Here is a 23980-nt window from a genome sequence, read left to right on the forward strand (position 1 = left end):
GGACAAGAGAAAATGCTGCAGGTACCACGTCAAGCCTTTGATATACTATCAGTAACTCCTTAAATGTTGTTTTAGATATGACACAGTTAAAATGTGATTAGCTTTTTTTTTTTTTTTTTTGTGATTAGCTTTTAAGATGATTCATTTCTCAGTATTCTTGAGTTAGTTGTAAGACTTTAATTAATAATAATAGTTTCATTAATAGCAACTATCAGTGTCAGGCACTGTGATGAACATCTCATACGTATTATCTCATTTAGTCTTATCAACAATTCCAGAGTTAGTGACTGTGATTACTATTTTACATAGGAATTGTAAATAGAAATCAAGCCACAAAGTTGATGGAAATTTTAAAAACCAGCTCTGTATTAAACAATTTAAAGATATTGTCTCATATTAGCTACAGCAATTTTTCTGCATACCCTCCATCCAAACTTTAAAGATACATAAATACACACATGCACGCATGCACGCACGCACGCACACACAGAAGAGACAGGAAGAATTCCAACTGATTTAAAGAATATCTATTATCTACTGATAAATCTCTTATTTTTACAAGCTATATGAAGCCCAACATGAATTGCCATTCAGTGATTGATGCCTATATATGACTAAAACATGATCTTCATTTTCATTTGGATTTTATTTCAGGATAATGAGAACAGCACTAAAATATCCTAAATCCTCAATTTTCCACAAACCTATATTCTCCTCTTTCAACACACACTTGGAAACAGTCCATTTTATGGACTCATATAAGAGAAGAACATAAATTCTGAACTAGTAATTCTAGCCAAATAAATACACTCAAAGTTGCTACCAGAGATTTTGGCCAGTGCTTCTGCCATTGCTCTTCCTCCAGAATTTGGCCTTCTTCAATCAAGCCAGAGAAATTTTTAAGACAAAAAGTTGGACAGTTTTAATTTTTCATCAGTTTGAACCCAGTTACTGCATAGGCAACTGTGCAATATGTGTGCAGAAGATGAGGCATTTTAAAATTTGACTTTCTTGCTTTGTTTTATACAGAGTGCTGTAACTACAGTAAATTTTTCAAGATGTTAAGTAAAAGGAAAGCAAAAACAAAATTATAGAAAAATATTTTTTGCAGCTCTGAGGCTATTTAGATTGTCCTTGTTATTTTAAATACATGGGAACAAAGTGAGAGCCGGGGCTGCTCAGAAGCTGTGGTCGAAGCCCTATAACAACAATGGAGCATCAGAGCCCTGGCTCTGTGACCTGATGAACTCTTCATTGTAGCTCTCAAGCTGGGAAACCACAGTGAAACCTGCCCCTGAAAGCAGTGGACCAGCCTGCCTCCATCCCTGTGATTTCAAAGCACTAATGCATCACCTACATGGGCGTCATCACAATGCAAGTCACACATTACCTACGATCCAAGATGACAAGAACCTCCAGCCATTGTTGGAGACAGACACTAGAACTGAGAATGGAATCTGCCTTCTGGGGTGTTGATCCCATCAGGATGTAACAAAATATATCACAGGCCAAGGGATAAGTGACAAGAAGTGTGTGTGTGTGCGTGTCTGTGTGTGTATTCAAAAATGTCTATGAAAATGGAATCCCACACTTTTCTGTACAGATAATGTTATTTGACGTGAGTTTATAATTTTACCACACAGAAACAAACTGCAACCCTTGGAGACTCTGCTTCCTTGTCATGTTTTGCCTGAGCATGTGCAGAGCCTTGCCTTTGCTCCAAACTGAAGAGCTACATTTATTTGTTATTAGCTGACAAGAAAGGTCAAGCACAAGTAGGTGTTGTAACTTTTCACTGTACAAACTCTTCAATGATTGTGAGACTAAGCGAATATGTCTTTGTGAATGGTAGAATTGGGTGGAAAAAATTAAGAGTAGCCATCAATTAAAGAATAAAGTGAAGGTGGGTTGTCCATCCTAATGAGTTTTCTGTTGCACATGCTTCTTCCCTGGCTTCCACAATGCTAAGCAATATTTTAGAAATGGATGCAATCACAAGCTTTTAAGTCTAAGTAGTGGGATTTTATAACTCACAACTTAGATCTCTTTTCATGTGTAAGCCATATTCTATATGCATATTAGGTATGCATTTTAATTTAAGATATATTTGTGCATAGACTGTGTATAAGATGCTTTTAAATGTTCTGTGAATAAGTCCCTTAGATTTTGTTTCACCTGAAGCATATGTAGAACACAGCTAAATAATTGAATTGTATCATAGACATTATAATGCAATTGATATTTTAAATGTAAGCAGTAAAGATTGATCTATAATGATGTGTTGGGGGAAATTTATAGATACGTACATCATGGTGACTTTTTGTCCTACAATGGATTTCTTATTTCTATTTATGGAGAAACTACAACTACTGCTTTTAATGTCTTTTTTAAGGTAGCTATTTACAAGCTAGAAAATATTCTGCATTTAAGATTAGAATATGACTGTCAGGGAAGTCTAATTACTATTGTTCCTATTTGAGCCAGGTATCTCTCAGCAAAGCTATAGAGTCTCTCAACAGAGAAATAAATTGAAACACTGCTTCTTAATTGTCATAAGAAACATGTCCACTTTGTTCCTATTAATACTTTAAGATATATAGACTATTACTAAAAAAAATAGAGGAATATAATGAAGTCATTATTTTCTGTATATGGGGTTTAACCTAATTTTCCAGGTTATGTAATTTATAAAGCGCTGTGACGGAACTTCCAGGGGAGTGGAGAAAACTCGCTCCATCTCTTCAGAAGAGTTGTCACGCTATTGATGCACTTTTTTCCCCCTAATCTCCCTCGTCACTCCCTCTTTTACTCCTTCCCCTCCCTTCTCTCCTGCTCTCCTTTGTATCTTCCTTATTCCTTCCTTCCTCTCTCTAAGACAGGCACTAACTCATGTTAATTAGCGGGAAGTCAGAGCAAAGGGTACCAGTGCCCATCCCTTCTGCCAACATCAGTGTTGAATCCATCCTAAAGAGAGGGATGGATGAATTCGGCTGCTGAGCCTTAAATGGCCTGCTTTGCATTTGTATCCTCAGCTACTCAACATATATCTAACAATTTCATATGCCTCTTTATTTATCTGGTATCTCTTTTATTTAATTTTTAACATGACAAGCTACAATTCTTGTGTTTTTATTCTGCTGTAATTCTCTGTATTTCCTATTGTATATGATTGTTAAATAAATCATACTTGAGGGAAAATATCATGAACCATTTGGTGCCTGATGTAATTCAATTTGGTGGGGCATTGAAAAGTTGGCAAAATCAGGGAAAACCAGAAGTACACCATCTTGAAAGTTGATATGAGTTCAATCAGAAAGTGATTTTTGCTCTATGAAAGAAATGTTCACTGAGCATTTATTATTGCACCTATTATTTGCATACTCCTGGCTAGATGCATGGCACATATAGGATTCTGGAAACCTGAATCTTTCCTCTAGAAATTTCCTATTTTATAAAGGAGATAATCTATACACATGAATAACTAAAATGCCACATGTGAAAGTAACCACGTGCAAGTAAAATGCACCTCCGGGTATTAAAGGAGGTGAAACCTGCCTCCATCTTCAGGGCTTCCAAGAAGACTTCTTGGAATGGGTGGCACATGAGTTGATGTTTCAGTAACAAATAATAAACAAAAGCTCATATTTATTGCCTATTTTCTATGTACAGGCTCCAGGTAAACACTTAACAAATATTATCCCTAATCCTCAATAATCCAGCAAAGTGGGTATCAATATGAGTAAGGAAACGAAGTCTCAGAGAAAGAGCCTTGTCTAAAGCCATGTGGGTCTCAAGCAGCAGATTCCAGACTGGAATTGGTCCTAGAATGCTGATACCAAAGACCTCTTTTTCTTTCTACTACATCTGTGTAGGATGGGACAGAAGCACAGTGGAAAGGACAGCTCTGTGAAGAAGGACAATGTGAATAAGGTAATACCAGAGAATAATAAAGAAGCAAAGAGTGTCAAGTCAAGGTGAAGACCTAGAGAGTTTTAATTAACTGAATTAAGAGTAATCGGTACAATATGTGTCACCTCTCAGGCTGTGTCTCTGTGATGCTAAAGCATCTGATGAAAATGTAGAAATTTATCTAGTCAGCAGATACATGACACTTAACTGAACTTTTTACTTTAAATGTGATTCCATGATAAGTTTTCACCTAACATCAAAAAGCTTTCAAAAGCCACATTTTAATTTTGAAAATAATTTAATTTTGTTTAATGTAGGTATAAAACACATATTTCCTTTGGAAGCTACGTTAAGCCTTGTATCTTCTGTTTAATTGCTTTCCTAAATATCACAAAGTTTATCCATCCTTTAGTACAAGCCTTAAACTACAATGAAAACATAACATTTTAGAGTCAAGAAACAAGCACCTAATGATGTCCCACGTTACATACATGCAATTTCTTTGGAGGGAATTCCAAATACTTAAGATACAAATCCCATGTATGGACCAACATGTATATTTAAAGCTCTTTTGGGGGCTATTTGTCCTTTAGTAACATTAATAAATTTCTAGGTTATTTCCTTACCAGTTGTGATGGTTGGAGAGCTTCCTTTGCATCTCAAGCTGATACCTTTTTATCTCTGATAATTAAAGATTCAATTATTTAGTTCTTATTACAGTCTTACTACTGCATTACATTATTTTCTGACATTATCGCTTTTACTCCCTGTAACTAACTGCTCTTTGAGGATTTGTTATCCCCATCTATGGATGAGAAACCATGGCAGAAGAAGGTAAATAATTTGTGTAAGATCACACAGCTATTAAGTTGAGGACCCTGGATTCGAAGTCGGAGTGTGGCTCCCCAAACCACTAGATAGACTGTCCCTGGCCACTATGGGAGGATCGGTCCTGTCTTCTCCACCCACTGTATCCATTATCTTCCTTTTCTAACCTTTATTCCATCCTACGCTTTATTCTCTATCCAGGCACTTGTCCCTAAAAACTACCACTCTGAGAGGACAGAATTTCCAGTGACCAACTGCAGGGGCAGGTGTGCTTTGGTAACCAATTAAATCATGTATTACGGCAGAAAAGGTGCCTTTGATTTCTGTGGCTGGAGGAATTATTTCCCATGCTTAATATGTGACCTTAAAAGTTTGCTTTTCAAATAACCACTGGTGTTCAGTCTAGAACTTTGCTACTGAAAGTGTGGTCCCTACTTGGGAACGTCTTAGAAATGAAGAATCTCAGGCCCCATCCAGAATTTTGAACTGGAGTTGGCCTTTTAAGAAGATAACTGGTTGATTTCTATACATATCACTGTTCTATGCAATAATTAAATATTGTGGAGATAATCTGAAACACCCACTAAGCACTTAGAGATTAGGTTTTTTCCTCTACACTAGACAAGAGCTCCAGAGTTCATGCTCTCAACACTGTCCTACTCCCTCAAAACTAAACCAAACCAAACCCCAAGAAATTGCTGAACTGGACACAGTCTATGATTTCTCCAGTTGTTGAGAACCTTGCTATGGCATAGCACTTGGGTCAACTGAAAGTTAAGTTATATTGTTTCTATAAGTATTAAAGACCCATTTCCTTTTTTCTGCTCAAACAGCATTGCATGGTTTAGATCTTTACGATCCCACTTGTGTTCCACATTTGGCTTCTCTGCTTCTTGCTCTTTTCAATTTTTCTTTTCTGCATACTGTTATTATATTAAATATCCTTAATTCATTCTTTGGACCTATCACTCTTCTTCTCAAAAACAGTTTCTCCCTGTCTACACCAGGGGTCAGTAAACCTTTTCTATAAAGAATCAGGAAGTAGATACTTTAGGTTTTGCAGGCCACATTCCATCACACTCTCTCCTCTCCTTTTCGTCCACGTCCTTCTTCCTCTTCATTTTCTTCTTCTTTCCTCTCTTCCTTTTCTTTTTTTTAACAACTCTTTAAAAATGTAAAAGCCAAACATAAAAACAATGTAAAAGCCATTCTTAACTTGGGGGACGGGAGTGGCACACAAAAACAGGCCATCTGGCAGATTTGGCCCCTGGGCCGACACCTGCTTCCTTTTCAGATCAAGGAGTTTGTACCCTAGCATGAAAGAGAGGTTGCTAGTGTAAGTGGCTGTCATCGCTAGGAGCTCTAGCTTCTCCAGGGCCTGTGTAACTACCCTGAGGATAAGGGAGATGACGACTTCCAGTACCCCTGTCCCCCATTCATGGCCCACAGAGCAGTTTAGCAAGGCTGACTACAGCACTGGTTCTCAACCTGTAGCAGGCATCAACATCACTTGGAGGGTCTGTTAAACTGCAGATGCTAAGCCCCACCTCTCAGAGATTTTGATGCGATAAGTCCGGGGTAGAGCCTGAAGCGATGCTGATGCTATTGGACTGGAGATCTCACTTTGAGAACCACAGGCCTACATGTGAGTAAGGTTTAAACCCTTTAGCATAATACTCAAAGCCCTTCACAGTCTAACCCCAGCTATCTTTTTTGCCATAGCTTTCGCTACACCGCTCACTACTCCTGGGTCTCTGCTCTGCCTCTGCACAGGACGCCTCCTCTGCGTGGGTCTTGCGGCTCCCTTTGCCATCTTTACCTGTCACTGTCCCCCCTTCCTCCAAGGACCTGAGCACATGCCAGCTCTCCCAGAAAGCCTCTTCACATCACTCTGGTCAGAACTCTCAGATCCTCTTTTCTGGACGAACGCATCTCATACCCCTCCATGCTGGAAACTTGCAGCTCCCCATGTCATATGTTTGCTGCCAGATTTTAAGGTAAAGAAGTGCTTAGCCTTACATATAGTAGGTATTCAGTAAATATTTGTTGAGTAAATGAATATGAATGAATAACTGAAGGCAGGAAGGAAAAGCTTATTCTTGTTTGTCCTAAATGTTTGATATATGATTGAGTTAATCCTTTCAGAGAACATCTCTAGTTAATTCAATCAAAATGAGACTCACTTTTCAAGCACTTCAGGTCTACATAATTCCAAGAAACCATTTATGTTTTTTCTCAGAGCAGACAAATGGGGAGTGCATCAATTCTTAATTAATTCTTAATAGCATGCTAAAAGCAAACCTGAATTATATGAGAAAAACATTGTCTCCCCATCTGTCTCATGTCTACCCTTGGGAGATGGGTCTGCTGGTGCAGAGATATATTAACTGTAACTAATCTTACCAACTTTGCTAAGGAGAAAAGCTCACATTTCCTGGTTGATTTCCTATAGCCTTGATGATTAATAATGGGGACCATACAAGCTTTGGAGCAACAGTGACCTCAATTGTCCTTGGTAGTTGGTAGTTGTTAAGCTTAACCTAACCTCTCACCACAAAGACTGATGGAATGATAAAATAATAATGAAGAATATTTGAAGGATCTAGACAGTACTTGACACATTGTTGGTTCTCAGTTAACGTAAGTTCACAATATTATTTTATATTTTATATTTATATTTTATATTTATCCAGATGCTGTTATTTCTCGTTGAGTTCTTCTGTGGAAGACCTGAGGCAAGAAATATCTCACCCAAGGACTGAATTTGGCCCTTAGTTCAGTTTCAGACTTTGTCGGTAATGGTTTCTGTGATCTTGGACAAGCCTCAATTTTCTCACCTATGAAATGGAGATAGTAAGAGTACCTATTTTATAGGATTATTAGAACGATTAAATGAAATGGCCCATGTAAGGTGCTGAGAATATTGACTGACACATTGAAAAAACTGAAATAGTATGAACTATAAAAATAAGAATCTACCAGGAGCTCCACCTTCTTCCTTTAAAATTAACTCATGCTTATAGTTGCACGGTTTTGACTTCAGTAGCAATATCCTAGAAGTCCACGTAATGGGGAGGTTGTTCCATGTAAAGAGTAGTCCAGCTGTTTTATAACAGAGATCATATCATTGACTTCAGCATTTATGTCCTTGCTTTAGAAAGACAAAACTACATATAGATATATTGAAATACATGTCAATATATATGATATAGAGAGAGAGACAGATAGCTATATTGATATATATCATATAGACATTCGATTTTAGGGAAATTTTTTAAATGCAAATATTAAAAAGAAAAATATTAGCATAAAGATAAAATAACAATAACTTCTAGACTTCCTGGATGACATGTTAAAACACATGATTAGACCATCCAGGTGCACTTAGAAGCAACAATAGCAGTTTCTCAAAAAAATAAATAAAACAACAACAACAAAAACTGCAGGCACACACCCCAGCAAACCCCAGCATTTCACAGAGTCCTTATTAGCAAAATAAAAAAACCTTTCTTTGGCAGAAACAAAAACGGAGAGGAACTTTGATAATGTGGAAACTGTGTGAGAAGAGCAGATGCATCCACTATATGTGGTAAGTCAGATGCCATCTAGAAGCCAAGTGGGTCAACATTGAAACCATAATCTTCCAAGCCACCAGAGACAAGAGGGCTGCTAGAAATAACCCTGGTGCAAAAGACACATTCAGATGGAGATGACTTGGCAGCCGTGGGCAGGAACTTACTAAGAGCAAGTTGTGTGGCCAGGGATGGGGAGAGAGAAGGAGCTGGCCTCGCCTTTTCCTGGGGCTCTCTCCCTCTGGCTCCTTTCTCTTTCCATCTCCCCTGGCACCACAGCCCTTCACCTTTCCGTTGAGGTAGCCTCCCTTTCTTCCTTTCGTCTAGTTTGTTCTAGCTTTCCCACCTAGCTTTCCCTTAATAGAAAATAACATGGAAATGATAACTTAGGGAAGTATTTATTTTAAAAAGTTTTAATTCTCTGTGCTTAATAGCAAATGGGTTAAATCTCTTCTCGCTCTTTAAAAAAAGTTTCCTTTTTTATTTCAGTGTGGTTACATTATATATATGTACATATATATTTGTACACATACGTATTTTACATACATACATATAGAGTCTCCACACACACATATATACCTCAATAGAAAAAACTTTTGACTCCACATTACACAATGAAAAAAAGATTTTTATGATTTAAGTAAAAATGTATTGATTTTGACAATTGTATTTTTCTCAAAATATTGCATTAAATTATTTTATACAAGTACAGCTTTTGGTGTTTTATGATGATGATGTCTAATTTTTAATACTTTTCTGCCCATATTATGAAAAATTATTTTTTTAATTTCATTTAGATATCAACCAGTTCCAATAAACTACTTCCTATGAAAACTTTATTTATACTGACAATGAAAATGGATAGCTCAAGGTTAGTATCATACAGAAGTCCAGGGTAACTATACTAGTATAGCATGGTTAGTAGTAGTGTAATGAGTAATATAATTCCTATCTTCGTCATAATTGGCTTTCATGTCAAATTTTAATCTTTAGACTGTTGAGTGTTCAAAAGCAAATAAAGGACCCACATAATGTTTAAAACACTGGACAAATATAACAAATAAGTGACAATTTCAACATAGGAAATCTATGTCCCATTAGGGCAAAGAAGAAAGTGAGAGCAACATCTGGTAATGTAGTTAGTACTATTAGGGAAACACATCCACAGAATTTACTCTGCAGGGGAAATGTAATGGGAAACCATCCATTTACTGCAATGCCTTGGCAAGTGCTAGCCTCTAAAACATAAAGAAGAGAGAGAAGATATTCTCCTATAATTCTTTAAGAGATGTTCAACCATCTCCAAGTAATTTTTGTAAAGTTCTTATTGTTCCACTGCTTTGATTCATACAAAGCCATGTTATACCTTTGCTACTGTAACTGTACTGTGGCGGAGGAAAGTTATTCTCACCTCTTAGGGTTCCTGGTTGGGTCTAAAAATTAAACTGACAGAGACAGATTAATAGGAAATAAGTATGCAATGTATTTAATATAAGTTTTACATGACACAGGAATCTTCATAAGGAAATGAATATCCGAAGAAACAGATCTGAGTGTATTTGTGCTAGCATTTATGAAGTATGGACAGCTGTGGAGGAATATGACAGGTTAAGGAGTGTAAGGTAAATATAGTAAACTGGGGGAAACCTAGCAAGGCCTCTTTGTTTGGATTCTTCTCAGTCCCTTTGTCTTCAGAGACAAAGATGCTCCTTTCCTCCAGGTATAGGGAGGACACCTTTCACACGAGGGTTTTATAGCCTGTTTCAGGGGAGAAGGACAGTGGGAAGGTCACAGTGAGCCTCTGGCTTCTGTTTTCTCAAACTCCTCCAACTTAAAATATTCACTATGCCAAGGTGCCATATTTTGGAGTAGCGTGTCCTGAATCCCATCACTACTTTTGAGAAAAAAGGATTTTTAAATTCCAGGGAAACTCATTCCTCAGTTAGCTTGAGGAGAGTATCAGTTAGAATGTTCTCTTTGGTTCCTCCTTAAGCAGCATGTTGTTTTTTCAATACCATGATATATATAGTATATTCTACAATTATGCATTTAGGTCTGAGGTAATTATGCTCATTTACATTATTTTTACTTTCTCGGCAATACAAAATCTGGGAGATGGTACGTGAAAATTATCATTCCTCAAATTCTGGGGGTTGGGGAGTGCAGAGAAGATGAAAGGTAATAATAAGAAATAGCAATTTGTGAAATTATTTTTATTTTACAATTTATTAGAAATCAAGAAAAAGAAACAACTTAAAAAGATTGATGTCTTGCTCTCTAAGAAGATATCATACATAAGATTGTCATAAATTTGGCAATTCTTTTTTTTTAAGATATTAAAGGTTATTTTAAGTATAGATTTAAACATAGAAAAGATTTTTAAATGAGCCAAATACTTCAAAAAGTGTTTCAAATTTGATTTTTTATTGGCCATAGGTCGTTTTAGTTTGAAGTTGATGCCAAAGAATTAAACCCAGATTCCTCTTCCCATCCAGCCTCATTAGCAAAATTATTCCCATGTGCTTCGTGTATGAAATGTAGAAAGCTTACTTCTAAGTGGATCTATAAAGCACTATAAGAAAACATAAAACCCTCTTGTTCTTAAGGAGGATGTGCTTTTTCATCCTAAAAACTATTACAACTTCTCAAACAAATCATAAGCTAGTGGAAGAGTTTGTTGGACTATGGGTTCATTTAGGGCCACTTTCTTTGGACTCTAGTTTCCTGATCCATAAAATGAATCCTACCTGTCATACATATTTAATGTGATTATTAGCTGAGAAACATAGGTGAGGCCACTTTATTAATTGTAAAGAACTAAACAAAGAGTTACTAGCAAGATGGCAACAATACTAACCTTCTCATTTTTATAACTCTAACATTTGAATCAGTAGTTGGTATGTAGTAGACTATCTATATATATGTATTTGTGGAACTAAATTGAATCAAAACCAATAGATTTTGAAAAAGAAACAAAGGAATAAAAAAAAAACAATGGAATTTGAAAAGCAAGCAAGAAAATATATTTAAAAGCCTCCTTATTGTAAGAGAAAGCTTGTATTCCAGAACTAGAAAAACTAAAAATGAATCACTTAAAATTTACTCAAATTCAAGATCACACTTTTGGTTATAGAGAGAAATAAATTAAAATGAAAAGGAAGAATTTGGCAAATAGTGCAGCATCAGTGATTAGCAAAAAAAAATGAAGGAACAATTTCTGAAAAATATGTCAATATTTATGTATAACATATCTAAAGTGCTTCAGAAAGCAATCCTGGAGAAAGAAAATAACACACGATGATGGAGCTGGAGGTGATGGTGGTGATGGTATTTGTTTTGTGTTGGTATTTTTCCAAGCTCAAGTAGGAACACAGCAATGACAAGTCAGCTTCTGTTTGTTATCAACTCATTTTGCACCTGGAGGAGAAAAAGAAAATAACTAACTACTTCAGAACACAGTGGAAACATTCCAGAGAATTTAATACCATGTCATGTAAATCTCTGCAAAGGGAAAAATCTGTTAAGCATCACTTAATGGCAACAAACTTGTATGCTTAAATAGAGTATCCAATTAGTCATTTGCAGCAGGAAATTTTTCCTGGAAAGTTTCCTTTTAAATCTTAAAACAAAAAAACAAACAAACAAAAACTGATCACCATTTTTTAGGTCATTTTCTAAGGATAAGTTGTAAAAGAAAACAATTGGTTACAATGCTAAGGTTGTTACCTACATACATACTATACATGCATACATACGTGTATGTGTATTTCTAACTCAGTTTTGTTCTGTTGGCTGTCAGACAAGCATGCAAAGATACACCTTTTCTCTTCTGATTCCATCTTCCCTTAATGCTGCTGCTTTCTGTCTGTTCCCACCTCTTCTCTCCTTTGCTGCTTGCCTGCAGTTCCTGAAAGAGTCAGAGGGAGAAACAAAGATCTTAGATTTAGAAGGAGCCTCCCATGATCATCTGGTTACCCCTCCCCCATATCATTCTCCACATTTTACTGAATAGGAAACTGGGTCCCAGAGTAATTAAAGAACTTCCTCAATGTCACACAGTTATGACAAAGAGGAAATGACACGCTCTGCTACATCACCTCTTTCTATTTCCTTCTAGGAGTTTATCACTATCTGAAATGACCTAATTCACTTATTAATTTACATATCTATTGACAGTCTTCAAATACTAGAATATTCGTCCATGAATTTAAGGACCTTAACTATCTTGTTAACACCTGTGTCCTCAACACAATGTTTAGCATGTCATAGGCATTCATATATATTTATTGAATAATAAACTGGAATACTGGTTTCTTGTTTCCAATGTACACTTTTATAAACTACACCAAATTATCCCATGAAAAATAGTATAGAATAATTAAGGATGTCTGACTTGTTCTAATTCACACAGCAGTGAAAAGATGCCCTCCATCATTTTCCTGAAGCTCTTCTTCCTCCGAAATTTAGTTCTTCAGAATGTTATGATAATAACATATAAAATCTAATAATTTAATTTCTTTAACAGATTTCACATTTCGGTAACATAGACATTTTTAATGATTAATATATCTGCTGGAGCTTTGAAGACTGGTTTTTGGAATCAAAGACTTGGAAAACTAAGGACATTTCTTCCCCCATCCTCCTTCAGAGAAATCAAATGCTCAAAATTACATGTAAGCATAAACACTTTAATGTAGTTAGACAAGCTTTTCTATTATCAGTTTGCACTTTACACTGTTTGCTTTTAGATGTGGGTAAAGAAACAGAATTTTAAAATCAATACAATATAACTGGTTTATTTATGAATTCATAAATCCATATTGCAACTAAATAAACTCTGCAATACTTGCACTTAAGTTATTTGCTATGACAATACTCCATACTGGTGTTTCCAAAACTTCACTCGATGGTGTATCACTTTTGTGATTTTGAGGTACCACTTCTACTATGGTTATTTAACATTTTTTTAAAAATTGATTTAAAATACACTAACACTTTAAGCTTGTCTCATCCCAAGTAACAATAGCTTAGGGGCTGGTGATTATGTATCTTTTCTAATATATAATAGTATTTATAAATATAAAAAGTAAGTATAAAAATAGTTTTTCGTGGCTAACCTAAAATAATGTTTCCACAATGTAGAAAGCATTGGCATAATTGAATTAAAATTTTCAATGGATGGTGTAAACTTTTTTGAGAATAGAAAATAGTCTGAGAATTTTGTTTTTTATAAAGATGCTTACCTTGAACAACTCTGGGGTTAGAAAATCACTGTTTAATAGAAAGAACTCTGGCCTAGAATCCTGCTCTGCCCTTCTACACTCTCTGCTTCAGTTTCTCATGTTTAGGGGGACACAAAAAATACTCAGCTTGTTACTGACCAGGATTCTTGGCCTCCTTCATCAATAGAAATTGATCAGAGGCCAGACAAGAAATTCAGGCAAGGCTTTATTGGGCCACCTGCTGTGGCAGGGTGCAGCGAGAACAAACAAAAGGTTCCCTTGCTTGCTGGCTACGGAGGGGGTCGGGCTCGTTCCTTATATGGAATGAGGGTAAGGGTGTGTCCAGGGGTCAGGCCAGAGGGGTGGCTTAGATGTTTTGCCCACCCCTTAGGTGGTGGTGTGTGCAGGGGGCATGTGCAGTACCCCGCTTTTGCTCCAGACTTTTCAAAAGTGGCCGTTGGGTTTTTTGGTCTCTTTGTATCTTTTGTCCAGAATTTGCCCCAACTGCCCAGGCATGCAGTTGTTTTTAGTCCCATACAGTTTCTTTGTATTTTGTTGCTTGAGGAGAGGTGTGTCCAGGTGTAGGCACTGCAGCACTGCAGCAAAGGGTCCCAGGTCCCAGCCTGTCTCAAACGTATCCACCTGACTTAATCTTTCTCAGATTCAGCGTACACAATTGAAGAGATACAAGAGCGAGCGGCCAGGATGATGAGAAAAGATTGGGAAGAACTGGTGATATTTTATCACAGAGAGGAGACCACTTAGGAGATGACACCAGAGTGTTCTTTAGTATCTGAACAGCTGTGCCATAGGAAAGGAGGTAAAGTATAGGAGAAGGAGAGAGTTTAACACAGAAAAGAACAATTAGAGCTCCTTGGCTGGGTTTGGGGTTCAGCTGGAGCTATTCAAGAATTAGAGAAGCAGTCAATCACTTGTCTGTGCTGTTGGAGAGGATCATGAACTAGAGAAGGTTTGGATAGATAGTCTCAAGTCCTTTCTCATTCTAGTAATAATAATTGCACCAGTTATTAAATGCTCATTATGCTGGGCTAAACATTTTATAGGTCTTTTCTTGTTTAATTTTCAAAATAATGCAATACAGGTAGGTATGATCGTACTCATTTTACAAATAGAGAGACTGAGTCTAAAAATTTGGTAGGTGTTGAATTTGAACCCAAGTCAGAGTGACTCAAACCCTGTCTACTAACTATTATATTATATTATAAATGTTGTCTGGAAAAGATAAAGGTTTTGTTTTGTTTTGGTCAGAAACTCTCTTTGCCCATTCAGCCAAACGGAAGCCAAGTTGTCATCATGAAAAAAATTTTGTTGTAAACTGTAATTGTGTGAAAAGGAAACTGAAAAGCCATTATCTCAGCTGGTTTCCTTAAAATTTCTGAGAAAGTCAACACTTTTCCAAAGGAAAACTTATGCTTTTAATTGTGATCTCTGTGTTTTGAGACTGGAGAACAGAATAAAAGAAACCAACATTTCTGAAGGAAAACTTATTCTTTTAATTTTCATCTCTTTTCATTTTTAAGAATGGAGAACACGATGGAAGAATCCAGAAGCCATTGTGTTTATTTCCCCATGTGTTTTTTGCTGTTACAAAGTAAGCAAAAGCTTTTCTTTTGTTTGTCTGAATCCTTTTGAAAAAACATTTATAAAAATGTCTGTTCATGGGAAGGGAAGGGCAATTTTATTTTTTAGGGCCTCAGGGTATCTCAAATAATCTCAAGGGGTATCCGGGATGTTTTACAAACACAATTCAAAATCACTTAAAACAAATATGTGTCTTAATCAGATTTTAAGTAGGGAGAAACTTTGAAAATCAAATAAACAGTCACAGCAGGTAGTCTAGAAACTCCAGAAATTTTTGGTGAAACTGGTTTAACAAAAACAAAACAAAACAAAAAAGGCCAGGGCAAGGGAGGGAGAAAAGAAAGGAAGGCAGGGAGGATGAGAGGAAGGAAAGAAGCAAAGAAGGAAGGAAGAAAGGAAAAAAGAAGGAAACTTGGAACAAGTACTCATAAATACTTGAGATACTACTTATCAATGAGTTTTGCGTTTATTTTCTTGGGGAGAATATACTAAGGAAAATTATCATTATCTCTATTGTATTGGCTTATGGATTCACGCGTTTCTTTTAATCTCTATATTATAAAACTCACAGTCAAAATTAAAAACAGTACTTCTTCTGAGTCCTGATTTTACGATCCCACAGTGGATTTTGCATTTGATTTTTTTTTTCCTATCTTAATTTACCTCTTTATTGACTTTTGAGAAATCTTTTCATCTTTAGTTTTTTAATCCATGAAACATTTGAACTTCACTAATATCATTAATGTGGGAAGCAAATTGGGCATTCCTCCATCTCTACTAAATTATGTGGTGTAGATACTTTACATTGAAATGCAATAAATAATTGTTCAGGATGCCAGAACTTTGAATTATCAAAAGCCATATTCAGTAAATACATATGGTCTTGGAAAACCTTGCTTTGTACTGATGCTTATCTTCTCTGCCAGTTCTGTAGGGGAGAAATTATCTTTCCTTTATTTTCATAACACCCAGCAAAGTGCCTTCCTAGAGATGAACCCATAAAAAATAGTTGTTGAATTAACGAATTCATGAATTAATGAAATTTCTTATCTTATGATAATAGGAGATTTATAAAATCTAATGATTCATTAAAATGCAATAGGAAACACCCCATATTTCCAGTAACAGCCAAAAATAAGTGATGGGAAATTTGGCATATTTTATTTTAGATTTATAATTTTTCTTTCTTAATAACTAGTGGAAATGATGGAAAATACACCTCTCACAGCTTAAAAAATGAAAAGAAATCTGTGGTTCTTTAATCATTAACGTTGGAGGGAAAAAGATGTTTAATATCTAAAGAGTAATACATTTTGATCTTTTGAATCAAGAAATCTGGCATTTCTCCATCATTCGGAAATAAATACCATGTACCATTCCGTATACAGCAACAGGATAAATGCAGATCTTAAAAGTTTCATTAAACATTCCTCTGTAAGTTAAACCCAGACACACACTCATGTCTAAATGTATTTAATATTTATTTTTTACTTTTAAAGTGATGCTATTTACATTTGACATTAGAAGGAAATCTTATCAGTAGGGCATCAGGGATTAAGCTGGGCAGTATTAAAGTTAGAACACTCACATGTTTGCAAATTTCTATGTTGTTAAAAAGAAAATCACTGTTGTAAAATAAATACTTATTTTTTAATTGTAAGTAATATGGAACGATCTGTAGGTAGTTCTAAAGTTCCATCAAGGGGCGCTTCCCAGGAGGTGTATTACTACTCTGTGAGTGTGGAGAGCAGAGATAGAAGTCAAGCAGTGGTGTTCCATGGGATATTCAGAAAAGTTAATAGTTCAGTTATTCCCAAGAAGACTTCTTGCTGCAGACCCGTTATTAATGGTCCCACTGCTCTTCTCTCTCGTTCACGCCTTCTTCTTCTTCGGGGAATGCTGATTCATTCTGGCCTTTCATATGCTTAACCCCTGAAATTATAAAAATTATGCTCAATTTATTTCTGGCAGATTCACTGCTTTGCTGCAAGAGGTAAAGAAAATGAGTGGAACGTTTTCACTGGTGTATATGTGTTTTCTCCAAGGATCTCAACAATCTAATCTTATATAAACCTTTTAATTCACTGAGGAATAAAAACACACCCAGCCCAATTTCCATTCGAAACAGAATGTCTTTTATAGTAATTAAATTTTCTCCATTAAGAATTGCATCACTGCCTATTAAAAACCTGTTAACTAAAAATCTGCTCACAGGCTCTTACTGCCCCTCCTCAGGAGCGAGGAGATGTGTGTGTGCAATTTCTGTAACTTTCAAACAACAAAAGAATCAGAATACTGTTAGTCTTCTTTAGGAATCAAAACATACAGATTTGATTCTGAAACTTTTGTATTAAAAATTCTTCAATCACTTCCCCCAAAACCTACACAGAGGAAAACCATTGGCACACCTTTGCCTGATATATAGGCTGTGTGACCTGGCCTCTCCCTACCTATCTGGCCTCATTTCCACCAGCCTTTCCTGGTTCCCCCTTTCACAGTAATTTATGCTTTAACAATACTAACCTGCTCTTCCACATTACAGGTCACTCTAGGCTCCCTCAAGCCTCCATGTCTTTCTCATTCTATTCTCTCTGCTGAATAGCTTCTTCCTACTCACCCACCTGATAACCTCCCACTCATCCTGACAGCAGCTTGCCTCCTCTGTGAAGCCTCCCCCAGTTCCCCAAGTAGACCTAGCTGGGTCTTTCTCATATTTCCCCCTGCTCTTGGATCACTTTGTCTTGTATCAATTACTTTATAGAACAGTATTTGTTTACATATTTTTCTCATTAGAACAAACTTGCTGATGTCAGGATTATGGGGTTTCACTTTGGGGTCCCAGGCACAGAGCCTGGCAAACAGTAGGTGCTCATTAATATTGATTGCATAAATGATTGATGGAATTAATGAGGTGACACTTTGGTATATGTCTTTGGCAGTTCCACAATAATGTATATTCAGATTTTTTTCAAAATTAACTCAAATTTGGAGTATAAATCATAAGGTGACTACTAAAATCATTACAAAATTATCTTTCATTTCACTTGGGTCTATTCTGTTATAACATCATACTAGCTGACACTCTGCATATAGTGATGCATAACATGGAAAAGTTTATAGATTTTTATATTTTAGTAAATTGGTTTATGAGATTTTTCTAAATATTACTGAAAAACATTGCAGTTAGAATTGATAAATGAAAGGAAGTCACTGCTCATGTTTACTATGAAACAAAGAAACTAAAAAAAGGAAAAAAAAAGAGTGGATTTGCATATATTGCAGTCAGCAACCTCAGAGTGCCATTTGGCAAGGAATGACACCCCTGGACTTGGTTGATTATCTTGCAAAAATATTTGATAAGTTGTAATAATATTTAAATACTGTAATTTCATCTGCAAACACAGATCACTCACAATCACCATAGAGAGAAATTTGTTGTTAACAAATGGAACTTATTTCATCATGTTATAGATTACACAGGAGAAAAAGAGGTCTCAATGCTAAGAAGGAAAAGGAGTTCAATGAGCATCCAATCAGTCACCGTGCTGGAGTCTTACCACGAGATAAATACCTGGATGGTGAAATCTAGACTTCAAGAAGATAAATGATTTGTTCAACTTTACAAGGATAGTGTGGTTCTAAAAGAAGTTCTGACACATCATAGTCCCTCAATATAGACTGACTCACTGACTCACTGACTCACTGACTGACCGACTGACTGAGTGAATGAAGCATAAAGTTCCATTGTCAGGAGACCCCAACTCATTTTCACTTTTAGCTTTTTGGATGCTAACCTAGACTCACCTATCAATCTCTAGGATTTATTGTAGGTTTACAGTACCTACTAATCTGGTTCAAACCATCTTGGCATTCCCTCTGAAGTATTAAAGCATAGTAATCATTCAGCCGCCTGCCACTGTTTCCTGAGCTAAAATTGTCTGCACCACCCAGGATTTGCAAAGGTTCTACTGCCTCCAGGGCTCATCCCTTTTATCCTCAAAGTAACTACAGAGTAATGCAGTTGTGTTCAGACAATTTTCCTTAAATTAGGTTTAACTTAATGCCAACATTGATTTGTCTATATGAGGGAGTCAAACATTAAAAAAAATGGTAACCAAATGTCCAACTTATTAAACCATTAATCATCCACTTCCCATACTTGACTATAGGTCTACCCACTTATTTATTTTATAATGATAACGGCCACAAAGTTATATGAGAAAGCCTTCTTTAAAGTAAAATCACTCACTTGAGCAAACCTTGGAACGGGCTTTTCTCGGTCTTATTTGAGTGTGGCATTAACTATTGCCAGGTGAAAGATTTTGATGAGGCAGGAGTAGGTGACATCACAGAGCTGTTCTGCCGAACCTCTCTACAGGACCACAGATTCCTTGGTTCCCAAAGCAGTTTACACTAACGTCATCTTTCCATTGGATAATGGAGGGTTGATTAATTTGTGTTTTGAATTTTTCTTTTTTCCTTTCAGCAATGTTTGTTTGGTTATAGATGCAATAAATGCTGAGATTAATGTGTGAAGTCTGTGAGAACTATCTAATAATTTTTCTCCCCACGCCCCTCCTCCTATCCCCAAACACACGTATGCCTTGTATTTAAATTTTCTTTGAAGCCTCATTCAATATTTGAGTAATTCTGGAGGTGGAGGAAAGTAACTTGCTCTGGAGGTGTTGGTGAAATTCTCAGATTCTCCTCTTCTGCCAAATGCTAACGAACACGCAGGAAAACACCTCACCTGCACGTGAACTGATTCCCAGCATGTGGCAAAGGGCCTCCTGGAGCAAGAAAGACACAGGCAGCCCTGCACTCGGGCAGAAGGCAGAGGGATCCCCAAAATGCACAGAGGCTCTTTTCTCCGTAACAAAATGAACATACAAGAAAAGGAGCCATATATAAGACAAGGATATGCGGTATGAATACATGAAGGAGTGAAGAAAATAGAGTTTGAGGAAAAGAAAGTAGACTGAGTAAAAGAAGGAAAGGAAAAGAAAGAAATGTTGCCCCTGCACAAAACGTTATACTCGTGCTCTTCTCCATTCTGTAGATCAGGAGGTTAAATGTGAGTTGGATGAAGTTGTAAAGTGACTGAGTGAAGAATTATGAATAATTAATCCCTAAAGGGAGGCTTACATTTGGCAAACGACACATCAATATGTTTATCGATCAATTCAGAGGGGAAAAAGGCAGGTTTATCACATTTGTAGATGACGTGAAACTTGGAAGAAAAGATGACATGATGAGTGAAAAACTAGTATTCCAAAGAGCTGGAAAGGTGGCCTAAGCAATTAAGGTAGAGGTCAAAGGGAGTTTTGTTTTTAGGAAGATTATTTTGGTTCTAAAAGATAGAGAATGAGGACAACCTAGATTGAGTATAGTTAGGGATTCAGGTGACCACAGTTTCAACATGACCCAACAGAGTCACCTGTTTGTAGGAACAGAGCTCTTGGCAGTGTGGGTGGCATTTCTAACAGGAGAGTCAGCAGTTTAAGAGAGGAAACTTCTCTCTAACTATGTGTTGTTCAGACTTTTCTGGATTATGCTGCCCAATTCCGGATTCTGCATTTCAAGAGTTCCATTGAAGGAAGTAATTGAGATTAAAAGCAGTTTTATAAAATCTCTTCCAGAAGAATTGGATATGAAACTGCACTGTTTAGCAAAATTAAGAGAGGACAAAAGAGGCTGCCATTGAATTCCTAAAAGCCTGGAAAAAGAAATAAAATTTATCTAAGTGGCGACTGAGAGCAGCAATAGTGTCAATAGCTGACATTCATGTGGTGAGGGCAGAGTACAGATCTTCCTAGATTTACAATGGGGTTACATTCCAACAAACCCATTGAAGATATCATAAGTGGAAAATGCTTTTAATACACCTACCCTACCGGACATCATAGCTTAGCCTAGCCTACCTTAAACGTGCTCAGAACACTGATGTTAGCCTGTGGTTGGGCAAAATCATCTAACACAAAGCGTATTTTATAATAAAGTGAGGCATATCTCATGTGATTTATTGGATACCATACTGAAAGTGAAAAACAGAATGGTAGTATGGGTACAGAATGGTTGTAAGTGTACTGTATTTGTTGTGTACACTCATTACCCTGTGGCTACCTGGGAGCTGGGCTCACTGCCCCGCCTGGCATCACGAGACCATATCCTACTGCATGTCACTAGCCCAGGAAAAGATCAAAATTCAAAATTTGAAATACGGTTTCTTCTGAATGCATATTGCTTTTGCACCATCGTAAAGGCAAAAAATCTTAAATCAAACCATTGTTAAGTCAGGGACATTTGTATGGCTCAATATAAAGAAGAAAATTTCTAAACTCTTTATGTTTGCCCAGCAATAAGCATGTGAGTGAGCTCCCCATCACTGTGTGTGTCCAAGTCAAAGCTAAATTTCCATCTCAGGCAAGAAGGAACCCTGGATTGAGTAGCAGGGCAGGCTCACAAGCTCACCAACCCTGAGATGCATTCATATACAAAGGAGATCTTCTTTCCTACTGAATATTTTGCTTTACTCTGAGTACTATAAGTTACAAAAAAGTAATTCTAACTTTAAGTGACTTAAGTGGCCCAAATCCACATTTTAAAACAATTCACATCGGAAGTAGCAAATGTAAATGGATTCTTTTTTTTTCAACCACATACTTTAGAAGTTTGAAATCATTCTAAAGTCTTCTGGGGAATTTGTGGATGTATTTTGAGAGCCTCTGACCCTCTTGGAATTCTATTTATACTTGTTTCTGTGGCTTTTCAGTGAAGAAGGTCCATAGTTTTCAGCAGAATCTCAGAGGGGTCTCTGACTCACAAATAGTTGTGAATATGAATCCTAGTCTAATCTCTTCACTTTAAAGATGAAAGGACAATTTCAGATGGCAAAGTGACTTGCTTAAATTCACACTGCAATCATAAGCTGGGCTGGGACACAAACCTGGGCCCCTAATTCCTACTGGGGGCTCTTCACCTGGGCCACCAGGACTCAATCTACCACCACTGTTATTGATCTTTTCCAAAGTTAAAACCTGAAAGAAAATGTGGTGACTCAAGATCATAAGGCTTTTTTCATTATCAAATTCTTTCAACTTATAACTGATAGATTTAGGTGTAACTTTTCAGTCTTTTTTGTCATCATTGCTGTTAGTGTTTTTAATAGAGTTTGTAAGCAGGAAGATGTACAATTTAACTTTGCCCAGCAACATTCCCAGAATGGAACCAAGTTACAGATAATGTACATGTTATTAGAAAAGAAGCAATAGGAGTTAAATATAATAAAGTTCCTACTGTGTGTTGAGCAGGAGAGAGGCACAACTACAAATCAGATGGGGATGTAGGTCAGGGGTGATGGCATGCACATAAATGAAGTTAATTTAATGAAGACATGTAGAATTCAAGCATTTGGAGAGTTCTGATGTGGGAAAGAAGAGCTCCAACTCAGGAGATAGTAATTTGGACAGCCGTTGACTGAGCAATACACTGGTTAGATTAAGGGAAGCAGTAAGTCTGATTTCTAAATGAGAACACTATTTGCAAAATACATTTAACAAGCATTAGTTTTCTGAAGGCCTACTATGTACAAAAGAGTGAGTTCAGTGGCCCTAAAAGAATGATTTTTCTAATGGTTGCTTGTATATTGATCCTTCAAATTTTATCAAAAAATCATGCTAGATATACTCAAGGACTATAATTTAAGCTATAATATGGGACATCAAGTCTCCTCAGTAAAGGCCCACCATCTCTGATTGAAAATGTGCTTTGCATTTCCCCAAATGCTTTCACATGTATTTTGTTTAATCTTTTTGTCATTCATTTATAATAAATAGCTATACATTAATATACTGAGGGTCACAGAGATGAAGTGACATATTGATTTCATCCCAAAGCTAAACACACATCATGTCCTGAACTCATCTTAAATCTATCCCTTTCTACTTCATTTGGAGTAAATTACATATAAACAGCACAGTTGATCTCTGCTCTAATACGAGGACTGTTCAGTTAATATAAACTGCAAATCAACACAGGATCATTTCACTTAACCGCCCATTACTTACAGAAGCATTTCTCTGCAGAAGAATAAATGTATAATATGCTTCTCTCTTCATCATACATGAGAATAGGGGCAGCATGTTTATATGGTATTCATATGTATTCATAACTATTATATATTTATGTATATTTTACCTATCGTATATTTTACCAAAGCTGTTGCCCAAGAGTAAAACCTAGGTGAAAGGTTTAGCAGTAAATGCTGAGGAGAAGGTAGGGTGAAAGGTTTAGCAGTGAATGCTGAGGAGAAGGTAGGGTGAAAGGTTTAGCAGTAAATGCTGAGGAGAAGGTAGGGTGAAAGGTTTAGCAGTGAATGCTGAGGAGAAGATAGGGGAGGAGGTATACTTACCTGCTATCATTAGAAGTGTGAATTCAAAGAATATCTTTGGAGAGTAATCTAGTCTCACTTATCAAAATGTAAAGTGCCCACATCTTTATCAGTAAGTCTGAGGCTGGAGCCAGGCAAGAATATGTTCTTTAATTTTGCAAGGATCCTGCTATTCAGCCTAGGGTGAGAATCACTTTGATAGACTGAGTTCCTCTTTTGCTCTCTACAGCCAAGTGCCCTTCTAATACCCCCTTTCTCTTCAAAGCTAATGCATTCCATGAACTCAGAAGTAAAGTTAAATTTTTAAGCACTACACATAATGGAGCTAAACAGTGTTGGGCAATTTCACTTAAGAAAGAGACAGAATGGCTCCCTCACCTGCCGGACTTGACTGCCATTGATTGAACACAATAGCATATCTAAAATAAAGAACACATCAATCCACAGGAGTCCGTGGT

At 36.6% G+C, this 23980-nt stretch overlaps 2 protein-coding genes across 33 annotated transcripts in view; one reads left to right on the forward strand and one right to left on the reverse strand.

Annotated features, from left to right (window-relative positions):
• PDE1A (phosphodiesterase 1A) overlaps nucleotides 1–19669 on the forward strand; it is a 366044-nt gene extending 346375 nt beyond the window's left edge. For 5 of the 31 annotated variants that reach the window (XM_067741316.1, XM_067741315.1, XM_067741312.1 and 2 more), the window contains 5 exons: nucleotides 655–1775; nucleotides 3873–12982; nucleotides 14193–14351; nucleotides 15073–15143; nucleotides 18605–19669. The gene's annotated coding sequence lies outside the window, so the exon portion shown is untranslated. Of the gene's footprint in view, nucleotides 1–654; nucleotides 3208–3872; nucleotides 12983–14192; nucleotides 14352–15072; nucleotides 15144–18604 lie in introns of those variants that run through there. The other 26 variants (XM_067741299.1, XM_067741304.1, XM_067741289.1 and 23 more) reach the window with 26 other exon arrangements.
• Nucleotides 11524–23980, reverse strand: part of PPP1R1C (protein phosphatase 1 regulatory inhibitor subunit 1C) — a 134223-nt gene continuing 121766 nt past the window's right edge. The window contains exons 5-6 of one of the 2 annotated variants that reach the window (XM_067741320.1): nucleotides 12129–12216; nucleotides 11524–11726 (exon numbers count right to left, since the gene is read on the reverse strand). In XM_067741320.1, coding sequence (XP_067597421.1) covers nucleotides 12155–12216 — 62 coding nt within the window. In that variant the 3' untranslated portion in view covers nucleotides 11524–11726; nucleotides 12129–12154. Of the gene's footprint in view, nucleotides 11727–12128; nucleotides 12217–16474; nucleotides 17066–23980 lie in introns of those variants that run through there. The other variant, XM_067741319.1, reaches the window with a different exon arrangement.

Source organism: Pseudorca crassidens, chromosome 6, assembly GCF_039906515.1.
Source record: "Pseudorca crassidens isolate mPseCra1 chromosome 6, mPseCra1.hap1, whole genome shotgun sequence".
NCBI classification, from domain to species: domain Eukaryota; kingdom Metazoa; phylum Chordata; class Mammalia; order Artiodactyla; family Delphinidae; genus Pseudorca; species Pseudorca crassidens.